This window comes from Girardinichthys multiradiatus, chromosome 19 (genome assembly GCF_021462225.1).
Source record: "Girardinichthys multiradiatus isolate DD_20200921_A chromosome 19, DD_fGirMul_XY1, whole genome shotgun sequence".
Classification (NCBI taxonomy): Eukaryota; Metazoa; Chordata; class Actinopteri; order Cyprinodontiformes; family Goodeidae; genus Girardinichthys; species Girardinichthys multiradiatus.
In genome coordinates this window covers 3,571,141-3,594,416 of record NC_061811.1, presented here as the reverse complement: position 1 = coordinate 3,594,416, position 23,276 = coordinate 3,571,141, and the positions used below count along the sequence as shown (strand labels likewise).

Sequence of the window (23,276 nt, the reverse complement as noted above, 5' to 3'; positions counted from 1 at the left end):
AATAATGAATTAATTAGTCGGTTAATTAACCAATGAATATTTAGATGTTTCGTGGTAAACAACTAACGTGCCATTATTAGTAATAAAATGAACATATAACATTGTGCATGAAAAATGGTTTCCAAGATTAGCCTAGTTGAACGTAAATTTTAGTGCTTCATTTGTTTGGAAAACCCTTTCTGAGCAGTCTGGTTCTCAACAAAAGGTCGCCACTCACAATATGGCGGATGGCCCATGGCGTGGTTTCTACTGCGCCTTTGCGGTATCTATGTACTCAATGTTTATGTGGAAAGTAGGGCGGGGCAGGAAGAAAAAGGGGAGGGGCATGACAGGTAAAGGTGAGCTTCTACACCCAGGAAAAGATCTCAGCGTCTTGTTGACTTCCTTGTTTCTCTGTTCTCCAGCGGACTGCGCGTAAGTATCAGCTTTTAATTTCGAAAAATTCCGACTGAAGCGCACATTTTCTTTCAAAAAGTTAATTATTGGGACTGAGAAGTACATTTAGGGTCATGTTTTACGGTCATAACTCATCTAGCTGTTGCTTAGTGCTGAATTAATGGCGTGTAGAAATCAAATATGAAACATTTTAGTTTTAGGTGGAACAGTAGTAGATTCATAATATAACTCATATAATAACATGAAAAGAAACAGGAAGTCAAGAGTATTCAAAAGTTTATCCATCTCATTTACATGAACTAGGGGTTTCCAGTGATTTTTTTTTTTTCCATCCCAGTGATAGTCTGTAACCACTTACATTAAAGCATACCTTAAACTATAATTCAGGATATTTGTTGAGATCTTTAACAATCCTACAGAATCAAGGCAATGGTGAAGCACGAGCAGGAGGAGTCTCCCAACAGGCCTGACAACACTGCCTTTACCCAGCAGAGGCTTCCGGCATGGCAGCCCATTCTCTCCGCAGGCATTGTTATTCCAGGGTTTGTCCTCATTGGGCTCGCATTCATTGGCGTTGGAGTTGGTCTCTTCATCACTTCACGGGACGTCCAGGTGCTGGAGGTAAGACGGCACCTTTTAATGCATTGATTGCTTGTACTGATCTGAGAGTGCAGAGTCAGATGTAGGAAGAAGGGAGCAAAACAAACTAGGGTGCTAATGCAAAACTATCTGTCTTTAGTGCTACAATGGAAAAACAAGGAATTTCTTTCCTTACAATCAGCAGCGACCCACTTTGCTTTGGCACCAGACTTCTAAGAATCTGTGTTGTAACCATTAAAAAATATTTTGCCCTTATTTCCCCCCAAACAGTTGGACTACACTGGTGCTGTAGCAACCGATCCCTGCTATAAGTGCAGTGACCCAAGTATCAAGGATTGCGGGTGCACCATGGAGTTCCATCTCGACACTCTGTTTAAGGTTAGACTCAAACTGTTCTTTGCAAGCTATACATTTAATCTTTACTCTTTTCCCTCATCTGAAACAGTTTTGTTTTGTTTTTTTCATATTTCTTTTCCTCACAGGGGCCTGTCGTCATTTATTATGGCTTGAACAACTACTTTCAGAACCAAAGGAAGTACGGCATATCCAAAGATGACAATCAGTTGTATGGAGACCTGGATACCTTTAAAGTAATATGATAGACCTTTTTAAGTATTGTTCATGGTGGGTGAAGCAGAATAACTTGACACAATGTCACATTTTTACTCTGGATCTGAAACCTTCTATTGTAGGTCTGGCTGTATGTTTAGGGTGGTTGTCCTTCTGGAAAGGGAACCTCCACCCCAGTGTCAAGTCTTCTTCGGCTTGAGACTGGGGTTTTCTTCCAGGACTGCTCTGTATTTGACTTTATCCATCTTCAAAGTTCATGATGAAACAATGCATCCCCACAGCATGATACTACCCCCACTGTGTTTATAGGGGTGATGTTCAGTGCTAGGTTTCCACCACAGATGGTCTTTTGAATACTTGCTCTCTCCCCTACATGGCTTGTGGCAAAATGCGAACACGACTTCTTGAAGCCTTCTTAGAACAATGCCTGTCGTCTTGCCACTGTTCCATATAGGCCATATTTGTGGAGTTTACAATCAATAATTTTAGTCAGTTTTATAAAAGTGTGCATAATCTAAAGCAAACAATAACAGTTTTTTTTAAATCAAATTGAACCAATGTTTTTTGTGTCTCCTGAAAGAGTCCTGCTACAGCATGTTCCCCCTATGATTATGATGGCAAGCGTAACCCAATCGTGCCTTGTGGAGCGCTGGCAAACAGCATGTTCAATGGTATGTATGACTTAGGAATTATTCCCTGAGATGAATACCGTGTGATTTATTTTGGCTACCTCAATTTTTCTGCCTTTTTCTGCTTTTTGAAAGACACCTTTAGGCTGTATCGGATGGTCAACGGGAGTAAAAAGGAAGTGCCTCTTAATGGAAAAGGGATTGCTTGGTGGACAGACCAAAATGTCAAGTACCGAAACCCCAATGAGACACCCCTGATTAACGCTTTCAATGGTACTAATTCAGTTTAATAACCAAAATGAGCTCTCTTTCTCTTTACATCTAACATTTATTGGGATAAATGTTTATTTTCAGGAACGGTGAAGCCCATAAATTGGCCCAAGGCTGCTTACGAGCTGGACACCACTGATGTGTATAACAACGGCTTCATCAATCAAGATTTCCTCGTCTGGATGAGAAGGGCAGCTCTTCCCGATTTCAGGAAGCTATATCGACGAATCACAAAAGATGAGTATCAAGCTGGTCTACCAGCTGGAAACTACTCTCTGGAAATTTCCTACAGTATCCTTTCATTCATTTTCATACAGTATCATTTTCATGCCATTCTGGGAGGGGTGTTTGAGGCTCAGAGAGAGGTATAATAATGTGTAGATTTTTAACTAATTTTACTTAACATGGATGGTCTTTACCTTCTTATACTGCTAGTATGGTCTAGGAAAAAGTCTGCAGTGAGACCTCGAGGTTTCTGTCATGAACATTATAAACTACATAGTATCAACTTGTTTTACTGGTTGCGTAGGTTTTTACTTTCCTCGAGGTGAACACAGAAAAAGGAAATATTCTCAGTCAGTAAACAAGCTAGGCAAATAATGTTTTCCATGTCTGGAGTCATGCAAAGGACCTTCTCACTGCTTTTGGAAGCTGAAACCACAGACTAATTGCCTCCACGCCACGTTGCATTGACGCAGATATTATACAGTACATGACACACTGTTCAGTAGGAAGACATTTCTAAATTAAAACCTTTTTATCGGACTGATGTAATTCAAATTTTCAAAGAAACAGAATTTTGTTTTTTTTTAATTAACTTTAGGCCAGAATGATCAAAATTAACAGAAGTAAACATTTGAAATACTTCACTGGGGGAATGTTATGTTCACAAACAACACCCACTGTCATCTCAGTGGTCTGACTGTTAACTCCGCTAGAGCTATCCGTCACTGTCATGTGATGTATAATCAGAATTACTTATCTGTTTAGACAAATTGTGCTCTCTGTTCTGGAGTCAAAATGTTTTTTAAATCTCTAAGGACAAGCTGTGAACTCTGAACTTGTTGTATATCCTCAACATATTTTCCTAAGACTACCATGTTCTGAGCTTCAAAGGAAAGAAGAAATTGGTGCTCAGCAACGTCTCTTGGATGGGAGGAAAGAATGATTTCCTGGGCATTGCCTACCTTGTGGTTGGTTCCTTGTGTGTAATCATGTCCATTGTTATGCTCATCGTGTACGCTAAATTCAAGTTTCCTGAAGAAGACTGAGCATCTCAATAAGAGCCAACGAAAACTTCAACCTCAGTTAGCGACAGCTGCTCTGGCTTCAAACAGAGGGTTAGAATGACCTCTGAACTGAAGGCACAATGTTGAAATTAGGATGTTTGAATTTGAATGTACTGCTAGTACACTTTTTATTTTAAATGTTATCTCTATTTCTTAAACAGCTTTTTTTCATCTTCAGAGTTTGAGCTGCTTTCTCATGTGAGGTTGATCTTAAAGCTATATTTCTCATGAAAAGCCATTTATAACTAATCAGGTAGTTACATTCGATACATAGCTTTCATATAAATGTTGTAAAAATTACCTTCTAACTCAGGGATGTTTTACAGGCTGTTATTTGGCTTCAAAGCTTTTTAACTTTCAGTATTGATAAAAATGGGTCACATTGTCTTTTATTTATTGAATAAATAAACAAAAATGATTTGTTCCTACGTGTCTTATTAATGCCTCTATGTTCAACACTGAGAAGCTACTTCTTTGTACTTTTCACAGTTTGTAGGAGTCTGTAAAGACATCTCAATGCATGAAATAATTTTTTACTTCTTAAAGAACTTTGGTTGTGGCATCAGGTCTTGATTTCCAAGTTTAACATAATGTAGAGCTTTAGTGTTTACATACCCCTGGTAAGTAAATCAAATGTTCACATTACAACCACAAAGGTCAGTGTATTTAATAAGGAATGATAAAGCTGAACACTCTTACTCTCCTTGCAGCTGCATTTATACTGAGAGTAATTTACACTAGAAACTAATTGGGTGTCTTCTGAAGGAAATTGGTAGTAGTGGATTTAGGGGTATCAGAGTAAAGGAGTCTAAGAATGCATATTTTAGGTGCTTACAGTCATCTGCTACTCTGTTGGTTTATGGTAAATGGACTGAAATTATTTAATGCCTTTCCAGTCATACTGACCACTCAAAACGCTGTATACTATAGCTACATTCACCTGATTGCGCTCACAGACACATACATTCACCAATGTGTAGATCAGTAGGCAAGGCACTTAACAGGAGGAAGCTGGAATCAAACCCACAACTTTCAGATGGAGTGACTTCTCTCCCCGCTGAGCCTCAGTTGTTTATCTCACAACATTCTAGTGATATACATTAACAGGTTTGAGGTTGGAATAAGAGAAAATCTGAGAAAGTTTCAGGAGTATGACATTTTTGCAAGACAATGTGGCTTTAAATAGAAGATCTGCAGATATTTTGTTGATTTGGTTTTTGTGCTTCATGCATGATGTTTACTCTAGACCAGGGCCCTGCAGCTTGTGGCTCCAGAGCCACAAGAGGCTCTGTGGACCTTCTACAATGGCTCTTAATAACTTGGGCTAAACATGATTAGGAACCATCTGTTTTTAAATACAGATATAAAAACAAATGAAGGTCAGTCAGTCATTTTCTACCACTTCTTCCATAGTGGGTCACAGGGAAGCTCGTGCCTATCTCCAGCAGTCTATAGGCGGGAGGTGGGGTACACCTTGGACAGGTTGCCAGTCCATCACAGGGCAACATAGACACGCAACCATCCACACACTCATTGACACCTAAGGGCAATTTAGAGAGACCGATTAACCTAACAGGCATGGCTGTGGGAGGAAGCCGGAGTACCCAGAGAGAACCCACGTATGCACGGGGAGAACATGCAAACTCCATACAGAAAGACCCCAGGGTGGGAGTCGCACCCAGGACCTTCTTGCTGCAAGGCAACAGTGCTACCAACTGTGCCACTGTGCAGCCCCCCAACTGCTCACACAAATGAATGTTTCAGCAGTTTTTCACTTTTTTTATGGAATAATTGTACTGAATGTATACAACAGAATGACAATAAAAGTACCATTATTTTGTTATGTATTTCATAATAGGTTGGAAACTAGGTGCTTTTTTGAATCATTCTCCACAAATATCAACATCTCATACTAGAAAATGTATCCATCTTTTTGCAAAAGTTTTAAGTTTTTCTTAAAAATTACAACAAATTTCCTTTAGTAGATATTTATAAAAAATACAAGGGTACTTTCTCAAAAGGTCATGTAACATTTGTGGCTCTAAATGCGTTTTATTTAGCTGGAGTGAGGGCAAAAATGGCCGTTCGGATTGTTAAGGTTGGAGACCCCTTAACTAGGGTTACTGCTTAATGTTGTGGTATTTGTCATCTTTACTTAGCAGTTTTATTGATGAAAATGTAAGAGAAAAAACACAAATGAAACAGTAAATTAGTTTAAGAAAGCTGTGGATTGCTGGAATTGGTTAAATATCCAACAAAAAGACAATGATAACGCCAAAAATTACCGGACCGGAAAACAAATAGCAGTTTTTTGATTTGACATAATCATGGAAAATGCTGCATCATTAAAGACTACTCCCTTTCTCCCTCTAGCGGCCATTTATTGGATGGACGGGAAAAAAAGATTCGAACAGCATCATGGGTAGTGTGGTATTCTAACAGCACACCCAAGTGGATTTCCCACCCACAGAAAGACAAGTACCAGGATCCTTTGCGCCAACAAATGAAGCTATTCCGAACTGCGGTGATTTGACAGATTGGTAGTCAGCTTTCAGTCGGCTGTACAGCAACGTTGGTTTTCGTTCTTTGTTCACCTTCACACACCTTCTGGTTAGCTGCCACCTCTCCACGGAATGTCCGACGGCGGTGGGACGGAGGAAGGCACCGGCACTATGGAGGTGTCGGCGGTCCAGACGGTGGCGGACACCTCGGTGTTGCAGAAACACATTCGGAAACTGGTGCCGCTGCTGCTGGAAGATGGCGGCGAGGCCCCGGCCTCCCTGGAAACCGCCCTGGAGGAGAAGAGCTCGGTGGAGCAGATGAAGAAATTTTTATCCGACCCCCAGATTCACACTGTGCTGGTGGAGAGAAGTGCCCTCAAAGGTACTATTAAACGAATACTGTTAGAAGAAAATGTTAGTAAATTAGCTGTACTGTTAGCCTAAATACCTCTTTAATCAATCACGGAATTATAACTTAATCAGTTTATCATCTAACTGGGAGTAAAAGCTGACGTTTTTTCCTTCTCCACCTATTAAATCCATAAAGGAGCTACACCATAGGGTGGGGTGGACAAAATGAAGCTTCTCACTATCTGATTATGGTGTAGCAGGGTTCACCTGCATTTACAGGTGCATTTCAATAAATTGGAAAATCATCAGAAATGTATTTGTCCAGTGATACAATTCATGAAGTAAACTTATTTATGTATGGATTCAGTACCCAGGGTGAGATATTTATTATGGTAATTGTTGCTTAATCATTAAATGAAACGAAGTTAAATTTCTCAGAATATAAAAATGACACCTAAGACCAATAAAAAAGGAAATGTTTTATTATGACCATGTTTCTTACCACACAATCGTCGGTAAAATGCTGACTTTACAGTCACAAAAGGTTATATCTAAACCAGTGGGTTGTTCGGAGTGCTGTACAGAAGCATATTAATGGAAAGTTGAGTTGAAGGAAGAAGTTTATTAGATTAAAGATGCTACAGCGACAATTATATCTGCAGCCTTGAGGACTATAGGGCAACAGTGGCTCACGCCTGTCTCACTTGAGTTAATGAGCAAAGGAACTGGACTTTGCAAGTGCAATCACTTTGATATTTCTTCCAAGATCAAGAAAAGACTGATTGCGACTTAATGAATGAATCATTTGTTCTAACTGCATGTCATAACTTTGGGCTTCTATCATGTGAAGCTGTTTTTGTCAATGAAAACATTATCATCAGTCAGCTGCAGGCGAAATGATCTGCTTCTCAGCTGTGTTTTTATTCTTTAGGACCACACATGACCATCCACACTGTGTGAGCCTCCAGTTTGGTCATGCTTTTGGACTGGGATACTGACAATGTAGTGTTTGCAGGTTGTTTTTCCTGCAAAGCAGTGCTGGGTCCTACATAAAGGTCCCTGATTAAATTCCTGCTGCAGCGACAGTTCAAGTTAACGTTTGTTCAGCATCTCCATGTTACTCATCAGTTATCATTTTGACTTCCTCTGTATAATCGAGTTTATAAGAGTTGTCATGTCTGTCCCATTTGGAAGGATGTAGGACACGATTAATGCAGGACCGTGTTAAGCTATTCATATCATTTGAAATCTTTCAAAGTTTGTCATGTAGCAGCAACAAACTTCAGATGGATTTTGTTGGATTTTCTTTGATATGCCATGGAAGTAGTGTATATTTGTGCATCTGAAGGGAAACTGTGTGGATTTAAATAGTTTTTTTTTAACTATACATACATTTCTCAATCTATAAACTTTAATGAATATATCAAAACAACTTCCAGCTCTTTGTATTGTAACATCTCAGTTTTTTTCAAACATTTCTTCAACATTAAAACCCTTAACTGACCAGCAATGTAAAGAACAAATTAAAACCCAGCCATGTTGCTGCAGGCGAGTCGCTAACGGATGCAGGCGAGCTAACGGTGCTGAATGCAGGAGTTGTAGCCGTAGATCTGAGGCTGACGAAAATTGTCTCTTTAACCTTGACAAAAATCTTGTGCTTAACCAGGTCAGTGTGTGTACACACACACACACTCAGGAGAATATATAAATGGCTGGGCTCATGGTTTCCTCTGACTGCAGCCTGTTTAAGCTGTCTACATATTAGATGGAATATTCCTACGGGAAAAAAACTCTGAAATGTGTATTTATCTTCTACCTAATTTATTTATAATGTCTATATCTTTTTCTTTAACTGTCTCTCCATCTTTCTTATTTATCTTTCTGTCTCTTAATCTTTCTTTCTATTTCTTTTCTCTATCGATCATGTATTTATGTAATTACCAAGCTCAGTCTTATAGGGATAATTTCACCTCCGACAGCCAAGCCGGGTCAGAACCTTTTATTGGGTGGTGACTGGACTTTAGCTGTGTGTCAGGGGCAGGGCATGAAACACTTGGGCTATTTTGTCTACTTCTACCTTCGCCATATGTACCAGGAGTAGGAGAGTTACTCCCTGCTGCTGCTGGCAGGAGAGGAAATGCTGCCATCAAAACTAAATTTGGCGCTTTTGAAAACCGCAGATTTCCTTGCCTGCTTTCTAGGTTTTAGCGGCATGTTTCTCTGTCTGCTGTCAGGAGCTGGTGTTCACCTGCATGTAAATGCGGCTGCAGGAGACTGGGGGACAGGTTCACCTTCCAGCTGGACAGCAACCCTAAACATACAGCAAGAGATACAATGAGCTGGTTTAGATAGAAGCATGTTCATCTGTTAGAATGGCCTAGTCAAAGTCCAGACCTAAATCCAGCTGAGACTCTGTGGCTGAATACAAACACATGACATGTTTTGTAAATGATATGAAAACCATGTGCTGTTGCCGTGTCACTTCACTGCTGAATCTCTGATGCTCCATCACATAAAATCCCAACAAAATGCAAAGATTGTGTAACATGACAGGATCATAAATGCTTATACAAAGCACTGTTTTTCACTGCTTTGACTGCAATGATGTACCGGTCAACTTGCTTCATGGAAGTTTAGCAGGCGCTAAGCAGCGATGGCCAATTATTGTTTAGTTTCCTATTATCATGGGAGAAAAATGATGGTTATAAGGCCCTAATTTATCTAATTCATCATGAAAACGATAAACTCTTAATGAGTTTATCTCTAAAAGCTGACAGTATGGTTGGGATTCCTCTGCTGTTTTAAATCATTCTTTTTTTTTTCACTGTCGTTTCCGTAAAAGTATCATTTCAGTTAGTAGCATATATAAAATATATTATGGATTATATAGCAGCACAATTGCACCTCTTTATGTGACCATTGTACTAAAGCAGCCATTAATAATGGACTAGTTTTATGTTTAGAGGAGTGATGTGTGTTTGTCACAAAATGAATTTTTAGGTCATTTTTCTTGTTATTGCAGTAAATGCCACAGCATGTTGTGATAAACATTTAAGTCCACATCACCTGTCCTGTTGGTAAGCATCTCTAGGTGTGTTTGTTCATGTAGGGTTCATGGTTGTTTTTCTGTTCTCACAGAGGATGTTGGAGATGAAGGAGAAGAGGAGAAAGAGTGCATCGGCTACAACATCAGCATCGACATTCACTATGGCATCAAGTCCAACAGGTGGTTCATTTTCCTGGAAGTTGCACAGCTTGTAGAAAATGTTACTTTCTTTACCTGAATTAACGTTGGACACAAATGCATCTTTCCTCCCATTTATCACAGCTTGGCTCTGATCAAGAGGACAGGTGTCATTGATGCAGACAAGCCCATATCAACCCAAGTTCGGGTTCTGACCCTGAGTGAGGATTCTCCCTATGAGACTCTTCACTCTTTCATCAGCAATGCTGTTGCTCCTTTCTTCAAGTCCTACATCCGTGAGTCTGGCAAAGCAGACAGGTAATATGATTTAAATAAGAATTTCTTTTAGTCTTGAGATGATGTGATAAATGTAACCTGACAATATTCTCTGCTGTGGCCTGTAGAGATGGAGATAAGATGGCTCCTTCTGTGGAGAAAAAGATTGCTGAGCTGGAGATGGGCCTTCTTCACCTGCAGCAGAACATTGAGATTCCTGAGATCAGTCTGCTCATCAATCCCATCATCACAAACGTTGCCAAGCAGTGCCACGAGCGTGGGGAGAAGCCAAAGGTCACTGACTTTGGAGATAAAGTGGAAGATCCCACCTTTCTTAATCAGCTGCAGTCTGGAGTGAACCGTTGGATCAGAGAAATCCAGAAAGTGAGCTGAGCGAAAACATCTAGCGCTTTGTGAAAAATAAAAAAAACCCAATTTCATTCAAAACGGCTTGATTTTCTGACTCTTGTTCAACTCTTCCTGCCAGGTAACTAAGCTGGATCGGGATCCAGCCTCAGGAACGGCCCTGCAGGAGATCAGTTTCTGGCTGAACCTGGAGAGAGCCCTCAACAGGATCCAAGAGAAGAGAGAGAGCCCAGAGGTTCTGCTGACACTAGATATCCTTAAACATGGCAAACGCTTCCATGCTACTGTCAGCTTTGACACAGACACTGGTAAGGGACCACTTTCCGCTGTTACTGGTTTCATTTTCTGGCATCGGTTTATTGAAATGTAGAGAATTTCTGTTCTTCTCCTCGCAGGACTGAAACAAGCAGTGGAAACTGTGAACGACTATAATCCTCTGATGAAAGACTTCCCTCTCAACGACCTGCTTTCTGCCTCAGAGCTCGATAAGATCCGCCAGGCTCTTATAGCCATCTTTACCCACCTGAAAAAAATTAGGAACACCAAGTATCCCATTCAAAGAGCGCTGCGTCTGGTGGAGGCAATCTCCAGGGACTTGAGCTCCCAGCTACTCAAGGTTTTGGGAACCAGAAAGCTCATGCATGTTGCTTATGAGGAATTTGAAAAGGTTGGTGTGGCATGTCCAATTTGATATTTTCTTTGCCTGTTTTAGCTTCTTAAAGTAATTTTAAACCTTTCATTTTCTGTGCCCAGGTGATGGTGGCCTGCTTTGAGGTGTTCCAGACCTGGGAGGACGAGTACGAGAAGCTGCAGGTTCTTTTGAGGGACATTGTGAAAAGGAAGCGGGAGGAGAACTTGAAGATGGTTTGGCGCCTGAGCCCCGCCCACAGGAAGCTCCAGTCACGGCTGGACCACATGAGGCGCTTCAGGAGGCAGCACGAGCAGCTGAGGGCCGTCATCGTCAGAGTGCTTCGTCCACAGGTGAAGAACGTACACCCTTCAAGCATTAATGCTTTGATGATTGCTTTCTGGCAGATGACCACAGTGCCCTTCAAAAGATTTATTAAAAATTCATGGATTTACAGCCTTTCAAAAACTGAAATATAGCCCAATTTTTTATATTGGGTCTTAAATGATGAACCCTTCTGTTTGCAGGTTTCTGCGGTGCCACAGCACGCCGCTGGAGAACCAGTTGAGCCTGAAGACATGAAAGTAGCTGGAGTTCTCTTTGACGCTGCTGATGCCAACGCTATTGAAGAGGTCAACCTGGCATACGAGAACGTCAAAGAGGTTGACGGCCTGGATGTGTCCAAGGAAGGTATGGAAGCCTGGGAGGCCGCCATGAAGCGCTACGATGAGCGCATCGACCGCGTAGAGACCCGCATCACTGCCCGCCTGCGCGACCAGCTGGGAACCGCCAAGAACGCCAACGAGATGTTCCGCATCTTCTCCCGCTTCAACGCGCTCTTCGTGCGCCCCCACATCCGCGGCGCCATCCGGGAGTACCAGACGCAGCTCATTCAGCGTGTGAAAGACGACATCGAGTCTCTGCACGACAAGTTCAAAGTTCAGTATCCTCAGAGCCAGGCCTGCAAGATGAGCCATGTTCGCGACCTGCCACCCGTGTCCGGCTCCATCATCTGGGCCAAGCAGATCGACCGTCAGCTGACTGCATATATGAAGAGAGTGGAGGACGTTCTGGGGAAGGGCTGGGAGAACCACGTGGAGGGGCTGAAGCTAAAGCAGGATGGAGATAGCTTCAGGGCTAAGCTCAATACTCAGGAGATATTTGACGACTGGGCTCGCAAAGTATGGAACATTTTTACCATTCAGTTGAAACGGACCTTTTATTTTCTTTCTAAATGTTTGTTTTTTGTTTTAGGTGCAGCAGCGTAACCTGGGCGTGTCTGGTCGGATCTTCACCATCGAGAGCACTCGAGCCCGTGGAAGGACTGGAAACATGCTCAAGCTTAAAGTCAACTTCCTCCCAGAGATCATCACCTTATCCAAAGAAGTCCGCAACCTGAAGTGGCTCAGCTTCCGTGTTCCTTTGGCCATCGTCAACAAAGCCCACCAGGCCAACCAGCTGTACCCGTTCGCCATCTCCTTGATCGAGAGCGTGCGCACCTACGAGCGCACATGTGAGAAAGTGGAGGAGAGGTCTTCCATCTCCCTGCTGGTGGCTGGCCTTAAGAAAGAGGTCCAGGTGCTCATCACTGAGGGCATCACTCTGGTCTGGGAGTCCTACAAACTGGATCCATACGTTCAGAGACTGGCTGAGACGGTCTTTAACTTCCAGGAGAAGGTGAGGATGCCACCATCTTAAGATATACAGGTCCTTCTCAAAATATTAGCATATTGTGATAAAGTTCATTATTTTCCATAATGTCATGATAAAAATTTAACATTCATATATTTTAGATTCATTGCACACTAACTGAAATATTTCAGGTCTTTTATTGTCTTAATACGGATGATTGTGGCATACAGCTCATGAAAACCCAAAATTCCTATCTCACAAAATTAGCATATCATTAAAAGGGTCTCTAAACGAGCTATGAACCTAATCATCTGAATCAACGAGTTAACTCTAAACACCTGCAAAAGATTCCTGAGGCCTTTAAAACTCCCAGCCTGGTTCATCACTCAAAACCCCAATCATGGGTAAGACTGCCGACCTGACTGCTGTCCAGAAGGCCACTATTGACACCCTCAAGCAAGAGTGTAAGACACAGAAAGACATTTCTGAACGAATAGGCTGTTCCCAGAGTGCTGTATCAAGGCACCTCAGTGGGAAGTCTGTGGGAAGGAAAAAGTGTTGCAGAAAACGCTGCACAACGAGAAGAGGTGACCGGACCCTGAGGAAGATTGTGGAGAAGGGCCGATTCCAGACCTTGGGGGACCTGCGGAAGCAGTGGACTGAGTCTGGAGTAGAAACATCCAGAGCCACCGTGCACAGGTGTGTGCAGGAAATGGGCTACAGGTGCCGCATTCCCCAGGTCAAGCCACTTTTGAACCAGAAACAACGGCAGAAGCGCCTGACCTGGGCTACAGAGAAGCAGCACTGGTCTGTTGCTCAGTGGTCCAAAGTACTTTTTTCGGATGAAAGCAAATTCTGCATGTCATTCGGAAATCAAGGTGCCAGAGTCTGGAGGAAGACTGGGGAGAAGGAAATGCCAAAATGCCAGAAGTCCAGTGTCAAGAACCCACAGTCAGTGATGGTCTGGGGTACCGTGTCAGCTGCTGGTGTTGGTCCACTGTGTTTTATCAAGGGCAGGGTCAATGCAGCTAGCTATCAGGAGATTTTGGAGCACTTCATGCTTCCATCTGCTGAAAAGCTTTATGGAGATGAAGATTTCATTTTTCAGCACGACCTGGCACCAGCTCACAGTGCCAAAACCACTGGTAAATGGTTTACTGACCATGGTATCACTGTGCTCAATTGGCCTGCCAACTCTCCTGACCTGAACCCCATAGAGAATCTGTGGGATATTGTGAAGAGAACGTTGAGAGACTCAAGACCCAACACTCTGGATGAGCTAAAGGCCGCTATCGAAGCATCCTGGGCCTCCATAAGACCTCAGCAGTGCCACAGGCTGATTGCCTCCATGCCACGCCGCATTGAAGCAGTCATTTCTGCCAAAGGATTCCCGACCAAGTATTGAGTGCATAACTGTACATGATTATTTGAAGGTTGATGTTTTTTGTATTAAAAACACTTTTCTTTTATTGGTCGGATGAAATATGCTAATTTTGTGAGATAGGAATTTTGGGTTTTCATGAGCTGTATGCCAAAATCATCCGTATTAAGACAATAAAAGACCTGAAATATTTCAGTTAGTGTGCAATGAATCTAAAATATATGAATGTTAAATTTTCATCATGACATTATGGAAAATAATGAACTTTATCACAATATGCAAATATTTTGAGAAGGACCTGTATGTATTATAAACTCTGACTTTGAAATGAACACAACAATTATTAATCATTCTGAACTGTATTTGTTTTTTGTTTTTTTGTTGCTCTTGCTTCCAGGTTGATGACCTCTTGCTGATTGAAGAGAAGATAGATCTGGAGGTTCGCTCTTTGGAGACCTGCATGTTTGACCACAGGACGTTCTCCGAGATTCTGAACCGGGTCCAGAAAGCTGTGGATGACCTCAACCTGCATTCCTATTCCAACTTGCCCATTTGGGTCAATAAGCTTGACATTGAGGTATGCTAGTCAGACTTAAATGACACCCCTTTACTCTGGTGCCTTTAAAAAAAATCCACAGACCCCAATTATCTTCAGAAGACACCTAATTGATAAATGAAGTCCACGTGTGTTGACTCGGGTTTGTTGGAGAAGATTAGAGAACAAACAGCATCATGAATGCCGAGTGATACAACAAACGTGTCAGGGAGGAAGTTGTGGAGAAGTTTAAAGCCGGGTAAGGTTGTAAAACAACATCCTAGACAAAATGTAAAGATTACAACACAACTGCAAACCTATCAAGATAACTGTCCTAGTAACTCTGCAGAAATCTGCATCTCAGGTTGAAGAATCTGTTGACAGGACAACTATTAATGCACTCCATGCTGTCCATGATGCAAGAGAAGAAAACAGATCTGGAAAAGGTGCTCTGCTTAGATGAGATCAAAAATGATGATTTTGGCCTACATGCATACCGCTATGCGTGGTCAAGAATGACCCTAAAGACACAGTCTCCATTGCGAAACGTGGTGGTGGCAGCATCATGCTGTGGGAAACTGTTCTTCAGCAGGGACAGAGAAACTGGTCCACCTTTATGAGAAGATGGATGGAGCTAAATCCAGAACAATCCTGTAGGAAAACCTGTTAGAAGTCTTGAGATTGGGGTGGAGGTTCACCTTCCAGTAGGACAATGACCCCAAACATACAGCCTGAGATACGATGAGATGGTTTAGACCAAAGCAGATTCATGTTAGAATGGCCTAGTCAAAGTCCAGACCAAAAATTAAATTAAGAATATTTAGTAAGTTCTAAAATTAGCTTAAGTTTCAGCTACTTTGCATAAAGATGGAAAAAGTCTCTAGATATGTAAAGTTAATACAGCTAGAAACCAGCAGTCAGGCTGGAAACCTGGGTGTAGTGATGGACTCAGACCTGAACCTTCAGAGGAACATAAAGACAGTAACAAGGTCGGCCTTCTATCACCTAAAGAACATCTCCAGGATTAAAGGACTAATGTCTCAGCAGGACCTTGAAAAACTAATTAATTCGTTCATCTTTAGTAGAATTGATTACTGCAACGGTGTTTTCACAGGTCTGCCTAAAAAGTGGATCAGACAGCTGCAGTTGATCCAGAACGCTGCTGCCTGCGTCCTCACTAGAACTAAGAAAGTGGAGCACATCGGCCCGGTTCTAAAGTCCCTAAACTGGTTCCCTGTAGCTCAGAGAATAGACTTTAAAATACTTCTGTTAGTCTATAAATCACTGAATGGCTTAGCACCAAAATACATTACAGACTTGTTGTCAGTGGATCAACCACCCAGACCTCTCAGGTCTTCTGGCTCAAATCTACTCTGCAGAACCAGAACCAGAACCAGAACCAAACATGGAGAAGCAGCTTTTAGTTCTTATACTGCACTAATCTGGAATAAACTCCCAGAAAACTGTAGAAATGCTGAAACCCTAAGTTGCTTTAAATCAAGATTAAAAACTTATTTGTTTAAGAGTGGCCTTTGACTGGGCCATCTAAACATTATTAAAGTTTTCAGTCCATTTTTCTTTCATTTTCTTACCCATCATTCTAATCTTATTTGTTTTATTATCTCTGTTGTTTGATTTTCTGTATCATTGTAATGTTTTTCCTCATGTACAGCGCCTTGAGGGCCTTGTTGCTGAAAAGCGCTAAATAAACTTGACCTGACTTAAAGCTGGCATGACCCCAACAATCAGCATAACCCCAAACAGGAGTTGGTTTTACAAGTTTACTGAAAAATTAAACATTATATCACTTTCCTCAACTGTCTTTCACCTAAGATCCCAGCTTAACTATTGAAGTTTGTGGTTTTAATTTGGTAAAATGTAAAACAATTCAAAGCAAATAAATCATTGTGAAGCTGTTGATTTACTCTGTCAGTGGCCTGGTGGCCTAATAAACCCTGATGGTTCTCTTAGATTGAGCGCATCCTTGGAGTGCGACTCCAGGCTGGCCTGAAGGCCTGGACCCAGGTGCTCCGGGGGCAGGCGGAAGACAAAGCTGATGTGGACATGGACACGGAGGCTCCACAGGTCGGCCATAAACCTGGAGGGGACCCCAAGATCAAGGTCGTTATCATTGTCGCTTCGCCTCCTGCTTAAAAAATCCTGATGCTTTAAAAATGACAAATATCTGAATGCTCTTGAATAAGTAGCTTTTTTAATTTCTAGAATGTTGTCCACGAGCTGAGGATTACCAACCAAGTGATCTACTTGAATCCCCCAATTGAAGACTGCCGCTACAAGCTCTACCAGGAGATGTTTGCCTGGAAGACCATCATCCTTTCTCTGCCCAGGATTCAGAGCCAAAGATACCAGGCAGGGATCGTTTATAAAGCTTGTCAACATCACCTAGATTTTTGCACCCTTTGTCATCTAGTAGTTTTATTGTTTTCTGAACCATTTTGCATCAGGTGGGTGTCCACTATGAGCTCTCAGAGGAGGAGAAGTTCTACCGTAACGCCTTGACCAGGATGCCAGATGGTCCTGCAGCCTTGGAGGAAGCTTACAATGCAGTGGAGGACATAGTTGGTGAAGTGGAGCAGTACGTAAAGGTAGGAGCCACTTTACATTAACACCTGAGATGCATGTTTCACAAAACATGAAACTCGAAGAAGCCGTTGACTTCTATTGGGACGAACTGATTTATGTTCACCTTCGGTGTTTCCCTGTCCAGGTGTGGCTGCAGTACCAGTGCCTGTGGGACATGCAAGCTGAAAACATCTACAACCGTCTTGGTGAAGATCTAACCAAGTGGCAGGCTCTCCTGGTCCAGATCCGCAAGGCACGTGGAACCTTTGACAACGCAGAGACCCGTAAAGATTTTGGACCCGTGATCATAGACTATGGCAAGGTAACAACGACGGCTTCTGAGGCTTTGTTTCCTTCTTTCTTCGGTCTGATCTTGTTGTGGATCTGTGGCGTTTAAATGATTGTTTTTGACCCCGCCTGCAGGTTCAGTCAAAGGTCAACTTAAAGTACGACTCCTGGCACAAAGAAGTCCTCAGCAAGTTCGGTCAGATGCTCGGCCAGAACATGCAGGACTTCCATTCCCAGATCTCCAAGGTGAGGTTTGATCTAAAAATCAGATTTTAGCAGACTGGGATTTCTCATTAAAAACTACAGGTTACCCAGACTGAGGATGTTTTTACCAACGTTTGTGCTCTGAGTGGTCATTAAATGGTTATATTAGGGACAGACGGGATGTTTCTCTCTGTGTGAAAACGTGGGTTCTCACCTGGTACTCCAGCTTCCTCCCACAGTCCAAAAACACGAACTTTAGGTTAATTGGTCTCTCTAAATTGCCCTTAGGTGTATGAATGAGTGTGTGCATGGTTGTTTGTGTGTTGCCCTGCGATGGACTGGCGACCTGTCCAGGGTGTACCCCGCCTCTCGCCCGTAGACCGCTGGAGATAGGCACCAGCTTCCCCGACCCACTATGGAGTAAGCGGTATAGAAGATGAATGAATGAAAGTTTTAATTGTGTTGTGCTCTGTTCATCCTTCCTGTTATCTTCCGAAAGTCTTGGTCTCTTACAGCCTGCATGAACCGCAGACAGGTTGTTGAAAATGCTTTCATTTTAAACACCTCACAGATACTAAAAAGAGAGCATTCTCTCAGTAACAGCTTTGGAGCAGATGGGTGATGTTGTCAATGTGACGTGGTGCGTTCATGGATCGGAAAAGGTCGGTTCTCTCAGCTTCAAACAGACCGGTCACCAGTCTGACGACCACGCTAAAAACTGGCAGATTTGGTTCGCCGGCTGATTTCTCAGTGCATCTCTTGATTTTTACAGTAATTGTTTCGTAACAGAAATGTTCCTTTGGTTTCCCAGTCTCGTCAAGATCTTGAACAGCATTCTGTGGACACGGCAAGCACCTCAGATGCCGTCAACTTCATCACGTATGTCCAGACCTTGAAACGCAAGATCAAGCAGTTTGAGAAGAATGTGGAGGTAAGCACCTGCATTCAGTGCGCTCTTATAGTGTGGCTCTAGTGTTTGCACGTCTCCTCCTAAGCTTAGTCTCAACGTTTCTCCTGTAGTTGTTCCGTAATGGACAGCGACTGTTGGAGAAGCAGCGCTTCCAGTTCCCTCCATCTTGGCTGTACATCGACAACATCGAAGGTGAATGGGGTGCATTCAGTGACATCATGAAGCGCAAAGACACTGCTATCCAGCAGCAGGTAGCCAACCTTCAGATGAAGATTGTTCAGGAAGACAAAGCTGTGGAGAACCGCACCACAGACCTCCTCAATGACTGGGAGAAGACAAAACCCGTTGCAGTAAGAGAAACATGTTCCTCATCAAAACAACAACAAAAAAACACCTGATTCTTCTGGGTCTGACCTTTGTTTTTCTTCTTGTAGGGAAATCTGCGTCCTGAAGAAGCCCTTCAGTCTCTGACCATCTATGAAGGCAACTTCAGCCGCCTGAAGGTGGAGAGAGAGAAGTGTGCTCGTGCTAAAGAGGCGCTGGAGCTTACTGATACTGGACTGCTCAGCGGCAGTGAAGAGAGAGTGCAGGTAAGACCTTGATGAACGAAGAAATGTTGGTTAGGTGCTCATTTGAAATACAAATAATAGTAAAAATATTATTTTGACCATTTCTACCCTCTGATCTCATTTTAAGGTGGCACTGGAGGAGCTGCATGACCTAAAAGAGGTGTGGTCTGAGCTGTCGAAGGTATGGGAGCAAATCGACCAAATGAAAGAGCAGCCATGGGTTTCTGTGCAGCCTCGTAAGGTACAGCAACAAATACAAATCCCAGTAATGTTCACTGTTGGACATGTTTTCTGAGTCCTGCTGTGCCCAAAGTTGTTGCATGTTTGTGCAGCTTCGCCAGAGTCTGGATGCTCTTCTGAACCAGCTGAAGAACTTCCAGGCACGACTGAGACAATATGCTTCTTATGAGTATGTCCAGAGGCTACTGAAGGGATACCTAAAGGTCAGGAAACAGGCTGTCCACTTTTAGCACATGTTGTGATTTTTATAAGAAGAAGAACTCACTTCCCTTTCCTTCTCTTTCCAGATCAACATGTTGGTGATTGAGCTTAAATCAGAGGCTCTCAAGGATCGCCACTGGAAGCAGCTGATGAAGCGCCTGCATGTGAACTGGGTGCTTTCAGAGCTGACACTGGGACAGATCTGGGACGTGGATCTGCAGAAGAACGAGATGGTGGTGAAAGATGTTCTCCTGGTGGCTCAAGGAGAGATGGCTTTGGAGGAGTTCCTTAAACAGGTGAGACAGTGTGCCAGCTTGATGTGCACCTGCAAGGTTCAGTGTTTGCAGGTTATCACAACCAACCAGGTTCCTACAGTCTGGAGAAGACTGGAATTTCACAACCATCTAGTGTTCTTCATCAGTCGATTAACTAATCTGTCCATCCAGTTATTAATTTAGCCATCCTTTGGTTTGTTCATCTTTCTATTCGTTGGCCTGAATGTCCATCCTTCCATCTGTCTGTTATATATATATATAGTATAGCTGTCTAGCTTCTGTCAATCTGTCTGTCAAACGATCCACCCATTTGTCCCTAACATTGAATTTTGTCTTGGAAGCTGTGCAGGAACCCTGACCTATACAGCTTTCTGATCTTCACAGATCCGTGAGGTGTGGAACTCGTATGAACTGGACCTGGTGAACTACCAGAACAAGTGCCGTCTGATTAGAGGCTGGGATGACCTGTTCAACAAGGTCAAGGAACACATCAACAGCGTATCGGCCATGAAGTTGTCTCCTTACTACAAGGTAAGGACAGTTATGCTCTTTACATTTGAACCGGTCATTGAAAAGGTTCAACAATATTTTAACAATGTTTTCTTCTTCTTTTTCAGGTGTTTGAGGAAGACGCTCTGAGCTGGGAGGACAAGCTCAATCGTATCATGGCTCTGTTTGATGTTTGGATCGACGTCCAGAGGCGCTGGGTGTATCTGGAAGGCATCTTCACAGGCAGCGCGGACATCAAACATCTGCTGCCTGTAGAAACACAGAGATTCCAGAGGTGAGCTCACAATGTATTTAGAATGCTGTCAGTTATGTTAAATAGACTCAAAAAATAAACCACACCCAAGATTGCAATTTGTATTTAATTCATTACTGAAGCAGCACTGTCTCCTGTCTTTATCCTGCAGCATCAGCACAGAGTTCCTGGCCCTGATGAAGAAGGTGACAAAGTCTCCTCTGGTCATGGATGTTCTGAACATACAGGGAGTGCAGAGATCCCTGGAGCGACTGGCTGACCTGCTGGGAAAAATCCAGAAAGCTCTGGGAGAATACCTGGAGAGGGAGAGATCTTCATTCCCGAGGTATGAAAAGATCCAGAGGGAGGGAGGAATGTACGGTGCCGTTGTTTATGTTTACAGTAAACATTTTGTTGAGTTTTTATTTCATATTTTGTAAAAGTTAAGTGTGTCAGCTTGCCCATCATCCATCCTAGTAGTAGGAATCAGACAGTTGTAGGTTTCATTCTGTCACATGTTTATGTGCCCCTGAGCAAGGTGCTCAACAACAGGTTTCCTACTGATCTGTGCATTGGTAGGACATGTGTGTGGTTGCAAGTGTGACTCTTGTTTAAAGCACTTTGAGTGGTCGGTACGACTGGAGATAGATTTCACCATTCATCCTCCCTTCCTTCCAACGTTCTTTCGTTTCTCGTTGAAGTTGGTCGTGTTCTTCTTCCATCCCTCATTCAGTCTCGTATTTTCCAGATATAAATCCTGGATTGTTCTCATTAAATCCCCCTTTCTTACTGACAGGTTCTATTTTGTGGGAGACGAGGACCTGCTTGAGATCATCGGCAATAGCAAGAATGTGGCCAAACTTCAGAAACACTTCAAAAAGATGTTTGCTGGAGTGTCCAGCATCCTGCTAAGTGAAGACAACACTGAGGTACTGGGAATCTCCTCCCGTGAGGGAGAGGAGGTGCTCTACAAGACGCCGGTCTCCATCACAGAGCATCCAAAGATCAACGAATGGCTGACGCTGGTGGAGAAGGAGATGAGAGTGACTCTGGCCAAGCTGCTCGCAGAATCAGTCACTGAGGTCATGGCCTTCAACGAGGGGACGGCCATCGACCTGATGCAGTACATTAACTGGATTGATCGCTACCAGGTCAGAACTGGGAGAACTTTTAATGGAAAAATATGAAAACAAATATGAACTTTATTTTCCTGTTCATTTATTCATTCATTCATAGCCTGACCCCTGTATCTGTTGTAAATCTATAGCACATGTTGTTTTATTTTAAAAATGCACTTTTTTTAGGCCCAGCTGGTGGTCCTCTCCGCCCAGATCGCCTGGTCTGAGAACATCGAATCTGCATTGACCACCATCTCCGGTGGTAGCGACATGTCACCCATGCAGGGAGTCCTGTCGAATGTCGAGGCCACTCTCAATGTGCTGGCTGACACTGTGCTGATGGAGCAACCTCCTCTCCGCAGGAGGAAGTTGGAGCACCTGGTAAAAGGAGTTTCAAATCCGCTTGAAACTGTATTTTGAAGATGAGCTGTCTGAAAATCCCACTTCCACTCCGTTCTCAGATCACAGAGTTGGTGCACCAGCGCGACGTCACGAGGACTCTCATCAAGAACAAGATTGACAATCCCAAGTCCTTCGAGTGGCTCAGCCAGATGCGCTTCTACTTCGACCCCAAGCAGACGGATGTCCTGCAGCAGCTGTCCATTCAGATGGCCAACGCCAAGTTCAACTACGGCTTCGAGTACTTGGGTGTTCAGGATAAACTGGTTCAGACCCCACTGACAGACCGTTGCTATCTGACCATGACCCAGGCTCTGGAGGCCCGTCTTGGTGGATCACCGTTTGGTATGGAAGTAGAGAAGCATTTCTATGACCTTTTCTACAGATAGAAAAATATGTTTTAATATTAAACACGGATCTTGACTCAATTTTTTTCCCCCTCTAGGTCCTGCTGGCACCGGAAAGACCGAGTCTGTGAAAGCCCTTGGACACCAGCTTGGACGCTTTGTCCTGGTCTTCAACTGTGATGAAACCTTCGACTTCCAGGTGCAACATGACTGTTCCAGGTCTTCTTTTAGTTAAATGTTAAAACTGTTATCCACATAACATCCACATCATTTCTGTGGTTACCTTTTCTTCAGGCCATGGGTCGAATCTTCGTGGGTCTGTGTCAGGTGGGAGCCTGGGGCTGCTTCGACGAGTTCAATCGTCTGGAAGAGAGAATGCTGTCAGCCGTCTCCCAGCAGGTCCAGTACATCCAGGTGGCGCTGAGGGAGCACAGCAACCAAAACAGAGACAGGAGTATGTACAATAAGTGACCGAAAGAATCACATTTTAATGTATTCCACAAATATTTATACATCATTTTACTAACCACAAACTTCAGTGGAATTTATTTTTTCTGTTTCTGGCCTCAGAGGTTCTTTAGAGAACAAACTGCATCCTGAAGTCCAAAGAACATAGCAGACAGGACAGGAAGGAAGCTGTTGAGAAGTTTAAAGCAGAGTTAGGATCTAAAACAGTATCCCAAGCTTTGAAGATCTCACAGAGCTCTGATCAATTCATTCATTGACATGACAGAGCAAACATGTGGTAGAAGGTGCTCTGCTTAATTTAGACTACTGTTATTTTTTTTTTTT

General features: G+C 42.9%; 2 protein-coding genes across 2 annotated transcripts in view; both read left to right on the top strand.

Annotated features, from left to right (window-relative positions):
* The first annotated feature begins 220 nt into the window (after positions 1-220).
* tmem30b (transmembrane protein 30B) lies at positions 221-4,172 on the top strand. Its single transcript, XM_047345528.1, has 8 exons — positions 221-414; positions 816-1,017; positions 1,267-1,374; positions 1,479-1,586; positions 2,147-2,237; positions 2,331-2,468; positions 2,550-2,756; positions 3,558-4,172. Exons 1-8 carry the CDS (start codon positions 221-223, stop codon positions 3,734-3,736), a joined length of 1,227 nt encoding a protein of 408 aa, XP_047201484.1. The 3' UTR covers positions 3,737-4,172.
* Positions 4,173-6,292: 2,120 nt separating this feature from the next.
* Positions 6,293-23,276, top strand: part of dync1h1 (dynein, cytoplasmic 1, heavy chain 1) — a 38,794-nt gene continuing 21,810 nt past the window's right edge. The window contains exons 1-29 of the mRNA XM_047393251.1: positions 6,293-6,637; positions 9,745-9,832; positions 9,935-10,108; positions 10,195-10,450; positions 10,554-10,740; positions 10,828-11,099; positions 11,186-11,413; positions 11,588-12,241; positions 12,315-12,737; positions 14,471-14,650; positions 16,580-16,729; positions 16,832-16,978; positions 17,074-17,214; positions 17,337-17,513; positions 17,615-17,725; positions 18,495-18,614; positions 18,704-18,943; positions 19,028-19,183; positions 19,290-19,403; positions 19,495-19,605; positions 19,690-19,899; positions 20,263-20,409; positions 20,496-20,662; positions 20,793-20,966; positions 21,417-21,771; positions 21,925-22,119; positions 22,200-22,482; positions 22,583-22,683; positions 22,779-22,938. Coding sequence (XP_047249207.1) covers positions 6,388-6,637; positions 9,745-9,832; positions 9,935-10,108; positions 10,195-10,450; positions 10,554-10,740; positions 10,828-11,099; positions 11,186-11,413; positions 11,588-12,241; positions 12,315-12,737; positions 14,471-14,650; positions 16,580-16,729; positions 16,832-16,978; positions 17,074-17,214; positions 17,337-17,513; positions 17,615-17,725; positions 18,495-18,614; positions 18,704-18,943; positions 19,028-19,183; positions 19,290-19,403; positions 19,495-19,605; positions 19,690-19,899; positions 20,263-20,409; positions 20,496-20,662; positions 20,793-20,966; positions 21,417-21,771; positions 21,925-22,119; positions 22,200-22,482; positions 22,583-22,683; positions 22,779-22,938 — 5,971 coding nt within the window. The 5' untranslated portion in view covers positions 6,293-6,387. The remainder of the gene's footprint in view (positions 6,638-9,744; positions 9,833-9,934; positions 10,109-10,194; positions 10,451-10,553; positions 10,741-10,827; positions 11,100-11,185; positions 11,414-11,587; positions 12,242-12,314; positions 12,738-14,470; positions 14,651-16,579; positions 16,730-16,831; positions 16,979-17,073; positions 17,215-17,336; positions 17,514-17,614; positions 17,726-18,494; positions 18,615-18,703; positions 18,944-19,027; positions 19,184-19,289; positions 19,404-19,494; positions 19,606-19,689; positions 19,900-20,262; positions 20,410-20,495; positions 20,663-20,792; positions 20,967-21,416; positions 21,772-21,924; positions 22,120-22,199; positions 22,483-22,582; positions 22,684-22,778; positions 22,939-23,276) is intronic.